This window comes from Cetorhinus maximus, chromosome 3 (assembly GCF_964194155.1).
Source record: "Cetorhinus maximus chromosome 3, sCetMax3.hap1.1, whole genome shotgun sequence".
NCBI classification, from domain to species: domain Eukaryota; kingdom Metazoa; phylum Chordata; class Chondrichthyes; order Lamniformes; family Cetorhinidae; genus Cetorhinus; species Cetorhinus maximus.
The window spans coordinates 188,004,089-188,016,603 of NC_135881.1; the positions used below are offsets into that span (position 1 = coordinate 188,004,089).

Sequence of the window (12,515 nt, forward strand, 5' to 3'; positions counted from 1 at the left end):
TCTACTTATCAATTTCTTTGGTTGAATCAGTTTAAAGAATATACAGTCTTAAACATTTTTGGGAGCAGGTGTTGGCAGATGTTTATATATGGCATATTTTCTACCCAGGGTGTTTAATGTATTTATGTCAGAACTAAACACTAGTTACATGCACGGCAACATTTATTATTCTGATTCCTCGTGACAGTTATTTTTGAGCCTGCAATCTTTGCACCTTGACCAACAGTAATTAATGAGAGAACATATGGCACTTATCATAACTTCAGTTGGCTGTAAAGTGTTTTCAAATTGTAGCCACTGTTTTAATGTATACAAATGTGCCAGCCAATTTGTACACAGCAAGGTTCTGCAAACAGCAATGTGGTAATGACCAGATATTCTGTTTTAGTGATGTTGGTTGGGGGATAAATACTGTCTAGGACTCCGGGGAGAACTGTCCTGCTGTCCTTTGAAATAGTGTTACATTCACCTCTAAAGGGCAGACAGGACCCCTTTATTCTTTCAGATGCGACATTAACCAACAACTTTTTTTTAATGAGTATCCTTTTAAGATAGTAAAACATTCCAAGGTATTCCATGCAAGTGTTATCGGACGAAATTTGGCGCTGATCCACAAGGATATATTTGGACAGGCGACTAAATGCTAGGTCAAAGTTGGGTTTTAAGGAGTACTTGGGAGAGGTCGGGAGGGAATTCAAGAGCTTGGTACCAATGGTAGGGTAAAGGAAGTCAGGAATGCACAGGAGACCAGAATTGGAGAAATGCAGATTTCTTGTGTTGTAGGAGATGACGGAGAGGGGAAGCCAGGGTTGATTTAAACATGTGGATGAGAATTTTAAGTTTGGAATGGTCAGGGAAGGCATGGATGATTGGTCAACAGGACTTGAGAATAGGCACCAACGGAGTTTTTGGTTTAGAGGGTGAAAGATGGGATGCACCTTCAGCAGTGCAGTACTCCCTCAGTACTGCATTGAAGTTTCAGCCTGGATTATGAGCTCAGGCCTCCAGAGTGAGACTTCTGGCTCTGAGGCAAGAGTATTAGCACTGAGCTACAGTTTGTTGCTGTAATGAATTATAAACAGTTGTAATTCCTGTCCAACATTTGAATCCAGGCTGTGTTTTAAATGTCACTAATTAGAAGTTGCATTAATTTGCTGAAGATATGAACATTAAATTTTTCATCAATCTCCTCATCAATTGAAATCCTTTTATTTTGCTTCAATCTTTGGCTGTCCCTTAGCTCCTGATGTACTTTCTAGCCCTCCACGTACGTCCTGCTGCTGCCCCTTTCCTACAGGGGTTTCCATTAATTACTCTGCCCTAACTTGATGCATGGGCCATTTTTTTTCTCTCTATCTACTCTGTTCTTCAAATAATGTTACACATCACAAACAATTATTTCCCCTGTCCCAAAAAGGTTGCGGACACTGTCAATAAAAACCCAAGACTCGGATCCATTGATTTGTTATTGATGGATGTAGAACAAAAGGGGCTAAATGGATTTGGGGTACAAATTAGCTATGATATAATTGAATGAATGGCAGAACAAGATCAAGGGGCTGAATGGACTACTCCTTCTTCACACAATCTTAGATTGTAAACTCCCTAGTTTCCAAGTATTCCCTGACCCTGTAATCACACCCATTGCTCATGAGCAGCCCTACTCTCCTAGTAACTTCCGATGGCCATGTGCATCAGCCAATTCGCTAGCTGTGTCCCAATGTAACTTGAGGTGTAAGGTACCCAGAATATTGATTGGAGCGATGCATTTTAATTTCATTTCAACAGCTGTGGCACAATGGGTGGTACTCTTGCCTCTGAGTCAGAAGGTTGTGGGATCAAGTCTCAGTCCATTGGATTTAAGCACACAATCTAAGCGGATACTTAGTGCAGTACTGAGGGAGTGCTGCCCTCGTGGAGGTGCCATCTTTGTTAACCTGAGGCCCTGCCTGTCCTCTCGTGGATATAAAAGGTTCAGTGGCAGTCACTCGAAGAACTGATGTGTTCTACCCAGTTTTCTAGCCAATATTAGTTGGGGGACAAAATATTGCTCAAACAGATTATTAGCACATTGCTGTTTGTGGGAGCTTGCGGTTTCCTAGTAACTGCACTTCAGAAGTACTTTAGCTGTAAAATGGTTAGGGAGGTTCTGAAAGGAATGACAGAAATTCAAGTTTTTCTGTAATGGTTAATTATAGAAAATCCAGGGAGTCATGAGGATTATTTGTAGAATGTTGGGACCAAAACAGCTCGAGTGTCTTCCTGATGTCCGCAGGAATAACATCTTCAAAGAACACCATTGCCTGAAGCAGTCTTATTGACTCAAGAACTCAAAACCCCCGCAACTGTTTGAAATCCCATAACCGTTACTGGAACACACTACAAACTGAGTCCCACCTACCTGCTGGACTGCAAACATCACCAACAGCAACCTGGTGACTGACCGAGTGGTGAAGTGCCAGGTTTCAACCTTCCACGGAAAACCTGGACAACCCTCAACCATTTGAGGATCAGCCAGAGAAGAAGTGGTCACTTTCTCCACGAGTGGAACATGAGGAGCAGCTCAAATTTTGACTCTGGCCATCCAAGTCAGACCATCGCCCACATAGAGAACTCCTGCCCTGAGAGATCGACTCCTGGTGGCATCACAACCATTCATCAGCTGAAACCCCTGATTGGATTGTTGGCCTCAACATCAAACTATAACTACCAGACCTCCCTGTCACTTGCCATTTCAACACACCACCCTGCTCTCATGCATGTCTGTCCTTGGTCTGCTGCAATGTTCCAGTGAAGCTCAATGCAAACTGGAGGAACATCACCTCTTCCGATTAGGCACTTTACAGCCATCTGGACTATGCTCATCCTGTTTTCTACCTTAATGTCATCATTAGCACACCCTTTAGCTAATAGCACCACCATTAACACCCCTTTGACCTTTTGTTTATGGCATCTTTGGTAATCTCTCCTTTGCCTCCAGTTTCATTCAGTCCAACAGTTTATGTTTCACCACATTTCTAATTCTCTTTAGTTCGAATGAGTCATACGGACTCGAAACTGTCTTCCCCTCCACAGATGCTGTCAGACCTGCTGAATTTTTCCAGCAATATTTGTTTTTGTTTCAGATTTCCAGCATCCGCAGCATTTTGCTTTTATCGAACTGTAACTGCTTGCCCAGACATATGAATAATTACTGAAACTCCCAAAAGACATGCTGCCCTACCTCCAAGGGCATGCTTTTATTGAGAACTTTTCTCGACTTTTAGTAAAAGCAGAACACCGCCGATGCTGGAAATCTGAAATAAGAACAGAAAATACTGGAAATGCGGGCCTGGCCACAACTGTGGAGATAAAAAATAGATCTGAGTTTTTTTTCCCCAGCATTTTCTGTTCCACTTTAGCCTTTGCTATCAGGCCTTTTCACTTATAATGGGTGACTTATATACATTTAGCCAGGTCGTATGTATTCTAATGCTCAGTGAACTCCATAAATGAACGATATTAAAAAAACATATTTTCTCACTTGTGACGGCTGGGTACCCAACCGCATTTAAATATTTCAATGCAAGTGGCCAATAAATCTTATTATCGCGGACTAATGCCTTGAACGGTCTTGCAAGATATTTGATCAGGTTACTGGAAGTCCTATCTCCGCTACATGCAAGTCAGCGAACTGTTAATCATACTGGCTATTCATTTCCTAACTATTCTTTAAAGGTGACCTTTGCAACTTGCATATTTAATGCAAACTCGAACTTTATTTTAATCTGGGGTACGTACGCGTATTTTAAAAAATATAAACAGCCTGTGGCGATTTAACCTGATCAAACCACTGCAGTCAGCAAGGGTCCTTTGACATCAGCGTGGATAAATGTCCCCTTTTTTTTTGCAAAAATATACTTTATTCATAAAATATCCCGTTGGTTACTCGGACGTGGTACATGTCCTTGTCTGTGAAACATGGTCCTGCGCTTTCTGGCATCTTAAATAGCTGCACATGCTTTTTTGTCCTCATGACTGTTGGGGTTTGAAACTTTAGGAAGTCACAAGTGTTGGAATAATTTAAAAAAAAAATGAATAATTCATTTTAATCGATTACAGCAAGAGGAAAGAATATGTTCAGCAACGAGACGCTCTGAAGTTCACCATGCAAGGGTTACCCAGCGATGGTGCTAGCCTCCTCCTCTGCTGTGTGAAGGATGTGTCACATGGATCCCCGGGGGATGCCAAGGGCTTGTAATACTGAATGGGAACTGCCGTCAGGGAGCTCCGACCCGATTAACGCCAATGATTCGTCTCCAATCCGATCCCGCCTTCCCCAGGAAGTAAATAGCATCAATAGTCTTTCGACTTAAGCACCGAGAACGGGCAGCTCAAAGCATTGACTTTCTGCAAATTAAAACGTTACAATCCACCTCGAATTGAAGGAGGCGAGGGAAAGGGCGGTACTCACTAGAAGATTGCAAGTGGCATTTTCTCAACAGTCATTTCAACAGGGGAGGGTTTCACTGAGCTACCTGGCAAAGAGAGCGAAGTCTCGGTGTAATTATAGGTGCAGGTACTGCAATTCTGCCCGAGGTGAGCCACTGGCCCCTCCCCCTCTTAACATGCCGGCTTTATAAATGGAGAGGTTAGCGGTTTGTTAGAGCACTCGAAACAGTCACACTTGGGATCTTGATCGCGGAAACCAGACAATATGGGCAGAGATACGAGAGAGCGTGCGGGCAGGTGCAGTCTCTGGTCCCTTGTGCTGTTAGCTCTGGGCGCGTTGCTATGCTGCTCAGCAGAAGGAACCATCAACCGGGTCCCGCAGAGGGAATCCAGCCCTGACCGGACTGGGGAGACACCGTTCAGCCCAGCAGAAGTTAACTCGACCAGCTACGGTTACCAGGTCGTCATCTTTAATTGGCAACATGTGAAAGAGCCCTTCGTCATTGCAGTCTGGATCTTAGTGGCCAGTTTAGCTAAAATTGGTGAGCAATTGAGTGTCTTCGCTGGATGTTGAGGCTTGCTCTTGGGGGTTGCCTTTTGTTACTGCAAACTAATTTGGGACTGTTATGTCCCAGAAAAGCATCTTGGGTTTAAACTTCCTTTTGGAGTTGATATTTTAGTTACATAATCCTAGGTATCTGTTTCTGTATATCGTGGAGGTCTATGAAGATCAGTCATTTTAATGGATTTTCTATATCTATGATTTTTTTTCTCTCTCTGGCTGTAGAAGTTGACCCCTTGCTAGGTAAAGAGTTTCATGGGCTTGGACCGGTTGCACATCTTGCTGAAGTTGTCATCATTGTTGATTGTTGGCATGGTCAGACTTGTTATCCCTGGGCTTGAGTCTCTACTAATTGTAACCCATAAATGCCTATATGGATAAGTTTGGTGTCTGGTTTCAATGAGACGAAATGGAGTTTACTGAGAATTCCAGTGCAATAACAGTCCAGGAATATAATGGCCCAAGAATACTTAACAGGTTAATGAACAGGGCACACCATTAGTTAGACTTGCCAAGCCCATTTAATCACCATGATATTTTGCGTCATGATTGTTTGCCGTGCAGTTTGCTGGAGATGTGTAATTAAAAATGGTGTACATCCTCTATAGGATATCCCGAAAACTGAGTGAGAAAGGGCAAACAACTGTTTGCCTCCTTTAACCAATCAGGTTGAAGGATTGTGAAATGAACAGTACAAGATGGAACAAGAAAATGTAAGTTAGAATGAACATTGGGTGAATTCAATCAGGTCCTGGACGAGAAATAAAAGGAGGAGAAAATAGATTAGGTTGAGGAAGACAAAAGTTAAAAAAATTGTCATTTAATTGTAAAAAGATCTCCAAAGGTTAAAACCTGAAGGAATGAGACTTCATATTTGTAATATTTTCAGTGCCAGAGGTTGACTGGCAGCAATTAACAGTTATCATGCTGTTTAAAAAGTTACTTCCAGACGAAATAACTTTTTGTGGTGGGTTTATTTCGTATCTACAGTACAACAACAGGAACTTTGACATTCAATGCATTTGAATGGGGAGCCAGACTGAGATGCCGCTTTTGTGAGGCTAACAGTGGAGTGATGCATCTCAGACAGTAACTTCTCAATTTTCTGCACTTAATAGTGCATCTTCCCTCAGCTAAAGTTTCTTTGTCATTTGCCTTTAAATAATGGTGAGTGTTATCAGCCTTGCTGTTAATTTGATGGCACTTTTTGGACCAATGTAGATCAGCTTCAGAAGTGCTGATTAATTTTTCGCTCCAAAATTCTGACAATGAGGCCAATTGTAGGGGTCATCTCTCCATTCTGAGATCAACTAAGTGAACAATGAATGGAGTGAACCATGACCCTTTCTGGTCTGCAGAAATTAACTAATCACTTTTACTACCTGAGCCTTGGAGAGAGCTGCCCAACAGTAATTTCATCCTAGTGGCTTGTATTTTAAAATTGGAGCATTTTTATTTTTTTTACTTTTTGAATTACTTGGTTTTTCAAATTGTCCTTTTTAATATCCAAGAACTGGCGACTTGCTGTTGCATTCAGCACTGATAGACTGGGTGAAGGGGTCAATATATGCTTTGCAAAGGTCCTATTTTGTGAGATGGAGCAGTGCTTGATGTGGTACTTAATGTTGTATTACGGAAGAGCAATGATCAAGTCTTTGACATTTTGTGCTCTCTTTTTGAAAGCTGGGGTTTGATTCCATGGCCACTTTCTGCCATCTGGTTGTCCTTCATCCACTAGTCTCGACAGTGAGTGTCAGCAGGCTCTTTTCTCCCATTGGAGATCAGCAGAAGGAAGAGGGTATTGTAGCCATGATTCAATACTGGCCATATTTAACAATTCTTGCCACTAAATTTTGTGTCCCAATCAAAATTCAGAGCAATGGCCTGACCAAACCTCCTAAGCTGGAGGGAAAGAAATTGAGATCAGTGTTAGTGACTTAACCACTGGTTAATTTTTCTCACCCATTGCAGACTTGGAACTTTTATCAGTTACACTGTAGGAACATGCATAGTGCCCTCCTTTTGCTTTGTGACAATTTTTATAAAAGAAACATACGTGCGGATGTGGTGGGAGAAGGTTTCCCAAATTAGTTTTCAGGGAGAGTGATAGTTTAGTGAATAATGAAGCAGTATTCACTAAAGCTATGAAAGCTGTGAACTAAGTTTTCCAATAAATTTCCTCTTTCCCCGAAGACTTTCTGGGGTTTGTTCCACAAGTGCTGACATCCCTCTGTCCACCTGCCAAGCCTGTGGTCTTCATCTTGAGGCCAGATGTTGGATAGACTGTGTCGTGCCCACTTACGCGCACTGCCAGGAAGAACCATTTGAAGAGGAATTGGGGAAAGAACTGTAATATTCTCTTTTTTTTCTTAACGGCCCTTAAAAGTGGTACTGAAGCTAATTTGTGGAATTAATACTGCCATCTTGGCTAATATCAGCTAGCTCAACATGAAACTTGATCACTGTGGGTGTACCTACACCACATGGACTGCAGCTGTTCAAGAATGCAGCTCACGACCATCTTCTCAAGGGCAATTAGGACTATAAATGCTGGCCGAGCCAAAGATGTCCACATCTCATGAATGAATTAAAAAAAAAAAGTCCTTGTGAAAGGCCGTCCAGTTACATACTGACTCTGCTCATTGAGCTGTTTTATAGAGTCTTTGGGCAATTTCTTCCACATTTGGGTGCCCACTGCCTTCCAAATTTACATGTTTTCTATTCCTTCACTTTTGAACCATGGAAAAAATTCCTAGAGCTGTAGAAAAAGGGAACATTGTATTTAAGTTATCAGTCTTTTCACTCAATTAAATAAGTGAAAGGAACCTTACTGATCCAAAATGTTTTGTTTATATGAACTTTGGAAGAAGGTTAAGACACATGCCAACAAGTAACATCTTATGTGTTGACACTTAAGTAGATATTGTATTTTCTTTCAGACAAGGTTGTTTGATAATTTGGAAAAACTCAGCAGGTCTGACAGCATCTGCGGAGAGGAAGACAGTTAATGTTTCAAGTCCGTATGACTGTTCCTCAGAATATGCGTGATGAGTTCTGATGAAGAGTCATACAGACTCAAAACGTTAACTGTCTCTTCCTCTCCGCAGAGCATCAGACCTGCTAAGTTTTTCCAGCTATTTTTGTTTTTGTTTCAGATTTCCAGCATCGGCAGTATTTTGCTTTTACCTTTGTTTATTTATATTATGACCAACATGTGGATGTCTTATGCAATGTGATTGGCAGAAGGCATTGTGGTTGAACAGAATTACAAACTAAGGTCAAAGATGGTAAACAAATACATGACTCAATGCAATATTTATTGGGTGCCATACTTTGCAATCTCTCCACCCTGGAAAGCACCAACTTTTGTACAGCACTGTTTTGTTGATGTTCATTGCTTCCTGATACGTTGCACACAAAGTCAATTTAGAGTCCAAGTGTTGAGTCCGTGCTGGCAAGTGTTTTGACTGTGGAGTGTATTGACATTGAGTTTTGTTCTAATCATGGAGGCAAACAACCTAGCCAGTTGTCACCCACCTTCAATCCAATGTTAGCCATGTCTCTGTGGTAGCAATATTGCCTCTGAGTGAGAAGCATGGGTTCAAGTCCACTCCAGAGACTTGATCACATAACCTAATCTGACACAGTGCTGCACTGTTGAAGGCACAATCTTTTGGTTGAAATGTTAAACTGAAGTCCCATCAGTCCCCTGGTGGGATGTAACTGATCCCATGGCATAATTTGAAGAGCAAGGCATTTCTCCTGTTCTCCAAGTCAATGTTTATCTCTCACTAAAACCAATTGTTTGGTCTTTATCTCATTCCTGTTTGTAGGGACTTACTGATTGACTTGCATTTCTACAGTGACTACAGTTCAGAGTTTTGAATTGGCAGTAAGATACTTTGGGATGTCCTGTAGCCATGAAAGGCACTAAACAGATGCAAGAAAAAGAAAGAAACAAAAAACTTGCATTCATAGTTTGCCTTTCATAGAATCATAGAATGGTTACAGCACAGGAAGCCATTTGGCCCATCAAGTCTGTGCTGGCTCTCGAGTGCAATTCAGCTAGTTGCACTCCTGCCCTATTCACATAGCCTGGAAAACTTACTTGCCTTCAGGTGATTATAGAATTCCATTTTTGAAAGCTGTGATTAAATCTACCTCTACTGATCTTTCAGGTAGTGTATTCCAGATTGCAAACTCAGGACATCCTAAAGTGCTTTACAATCCATGAAGTACTTCTGAAATGTATCTTAGTTGCTCCTTCCTTTCTGCTTTCTCATTCGGAGCAGTAATTCAAGCTCTCATCTAGCTGACATTGCTTAGAGTAACTGCATTTTGAATGCTTTATTTACACAGCAATGAAGTAGAAACGTACACAATAATAGTACTTAAGTGCAGTGATTTTTTTTTCAACCAGGGTTCCCCGGAACCCAAGAGTTCAGTCGGCATCTCTAAAGGGGTTCCATGCAATTTTCAGATCGTTTGAAAACTGTACCAAATTTTTCAAGAAATATTGTTCTTGTCTATACTGTGGCCAGGATTTTCCGGTTGGCGAGCAGGGGCAGGGCCCACTCGCTGACGTGTAAAATGACATGGGATGATGTCGGGCGGAACTCCCGACACCGCCCCGCCTCCTTTCTATTTTCAGGTTGGCAGGGGCTCAGCCGAATCAGCTGTGTACCCGCTGACCTGCCAATGGCCTATTGAGGCCATTGGCAAAGTAATTAGTGGACCTGCCGTCCACCCTTAAGGTTGGCGGGCATATGAAAAAGCATGAAACCTCATCCATGGGTGGGATGAGGTTTCATGTAGGTTTTTAAAAATTTTAATAAAAGCGTATTTAAAAGTGATGAACATGTCCCAACTCATGTGATAGTGTCACATGAGGGGACACGTCAGGGAAATTTTTTCTTCTGTTTTTAAGATTTTTTTTATTGTGGAGCTGATCTCCCTGAGGCAGCATTTAGCCTCAGGGGGATGAATGCGCTTTTTTGAGCGCATGCACAAAAGAGCGCACTCTTGGCTCGGAATCCCCGCCCGCCCGCACATGGAGTGCATAGCACTTTCTTGTGGACGTCACGCTGAGTGGGCCTTAATTGGCCTGCCCACGTAAAATGGCAGCGCGCCCCCAATTGGGGGCGCCGATCGGAGGTGCACCTGCTCTTGAACTCTTTCCCCCCCCCTCCCCTGCAAACGGGGGGGAAAATCCTGCCTTATATATACAGAAGGAGAAAGGGTTGGGGTTCTACAGAATTTCACACTATATTATTGGGGATCCTTAACCAGAGAGGTTGAAAATCACTGACTTAGTGACTTGCTAATGATCAGCTTGATTTTTAGATATGTGTGATTGTAAACTCTTTGGTATTCAATATTATAATTGTCTCATTGAGTTTGTTTTGTTAAATATATAATCTTGTTTATTGGGAAACAATTGTTGGGAGCATGATAAAATGGATTGCTCATTGGTCAATGATTAATGTACCTGAGTATTGATTTAAATGTGAGTGCAAGGCAAACAACTAATTCATACTTTTTTTAAAACTCTAAATGATTCACTTGGTTTCCTCAGCACCCTCTTAGACCAAATCTAAATCTGATATATCAACAGTTTATTCCCTGTACAAAGATCTTACTTTATCTTGCGGCATTCAACAGACAAAATCTATGGTAGAATGTGGAACCAGATAAGAAATTTAAAAGAATGGAGAGTTCTTGAGTTCTTGTTGGGGAAGGAGGGATAAGGAATTGAAGGGCATTTTGTAGGGCCTAATCCTTGTTGATTCTAATTGACGCTAATGACCTGGATATTGGAACCAAATGTAAACTTGTCAAGTTTGCTGCTGAAAGCAAAACTGCTTTCATGTAATTGGACCTGTGGCAGCACAGATGGTTCCTGATGGACAGGTCCCTTTTCATTGACCGCAATTTAACGGGTAAAGTGGTTATAATTGTCTGTCTGAGTCCCAGCATCAGGAAGATCCAGTGTTTAATATTCATTTTGAAAAGGTGAAGGCCATGTAGAGTTTCATGCCGTGCCTTTCACATCATGTACTGCAGCAATCTGGGGAGATTTCCCCTGTCAGAAACCAATAGCAGACTGGTAGGATACGGAACTTTTAGAATAAAGTTTTTAGCTGCTGTGCTACATTTTGCAGCATGTTCAATTCTGGTCACCCTAACCAGAAAAATACATGGGCATTGAAGATTCCACTGAGAAGAGCAGCAGGACTAATTGCATCATACAAATTTCACCAAGAAGGAAAGCGCTAGAATATTCAGTATTGGAGCAGGCCTTTTTCATGCGGCCTCCCCAACTGTATCTGGTATCTTTGCAACCTGGCTTGTGTCTCTATTTAAATTTCAATGTCTCTATCTCTTGGTTCTTTGTTGTTATTATTACTATTATTTTAGTGTGCCATAAGTTCACACAGCACTGAGGGATGGCCAAAATCAGAACTGCACTTGAATATACTGTTTCTCAGCATATACTTGAAAGGGTAAATGCCCCATTAAAAATGAATTTCAGTAATTGGGGCACACAATACTCTTCCCCTACTGTGTTATCAAATCGCAGTGGCATATAAGGACAAAGTTCAGGTGTGACATGGATGAAATGTGAGGAAAGACAGGTGAAGATAGAGATCTGAATTTTAGAAAGGAAGCAGTTAAGAAAGGGTTAACTGAAGTTAAATTCTGAGGGCCGGTTGCATAGATTAGGCTTATATACTCTGATGTATGGAAGATTAAGTGGTGATTTAATTCAGGTCTTTAAGATGCTTAAAGGAGCTGATGGGGCAGAAGACAAAACTACTTTCTCTCTGGGGTATGAACTTAAACTCGTAGCAAGGCCCTTTGGGGGTGATTTTTCAGGATGCACTTCACACAAATGGTAATAGAAATCTGGAACACACACCTTCAAAAAGCTAGTGAAGCTAGGTCAGTTGAAAGTTTTAAAAATGAGATTGATAGATTTTTGATAGGCAAGGGTTATGGAACAAAGGTGGGTTGATGGTGATAAAATCATTGCTTTAATTAAATGGTCGAGCATGTTCAAGCAATTGAATGACCTACTCCTGTTCTGAGATTCTGAGGAAAAGTTCCTGAGGGCAATAACTATGCTAAGCGGTATTGGAGATGCATGTCACCAAATAATTGGGTCAATAGAGACAAAAGATTGATGTTCATACAGCAGCTCAATGCCATACTGAGAGACTTGGGGCACTTTGGGAACAAGTTGCAGAGACACACACACTTTTCTCCCACCTTGGCCTTTCTGAAAATGTGTTTCAAAAAGAAAACACAAGTCCTGTTTTCCAGCAACAACGTATTTATCATCAGTCCCTAGAAACGAGGATGATGTCCTCCAGTCTTCAGGATTTAATATGGTGGTTTTAGCATAATGAAATGTCTGAAGGTGTTTTGCAGGAGCTTTATAAAACAAAATATTACGCTCATCCATGTAAGGAGATAGTGGGTCAGAAAGGTAGGTTTTAAGGAGTGTTGTTCAAGCGAGAAA

At 41.5% G+C, this 12,515-nt stretch overlaps 1 protein-coding gene across 2 annotated transcripts in view; it reads left to right on the forward strand.

Moving 5' to 3' along the window:
• The window catches only part of LOC144679118 (sodium/hydrogen exchanger 3), a 116,676-nt gene that overhangs the window by 31,673 nt on the left and 72,488 nt on the right, over positions 1-12,515 (forward strand). Inside the window, exon 1 of one of the 2 annotated variants that reach the window (XM_078539454.1) lies at positions 4,243-4,973. The exons of the other annotated variant lie outside the window; for it this stretch is intronic. Coding sequence (XP_078395580.1) covers positions 4,697-4,973 — 277 coding nt within the window. The 5' untranslated portion in view covers positions 4,243-4,696. Of the gene's footprint in view, positions 1-4,242; positions 4,974-12,515 lie in introns of those variants that run through there. 2 annotated transcript variants of the gene reach the window in all.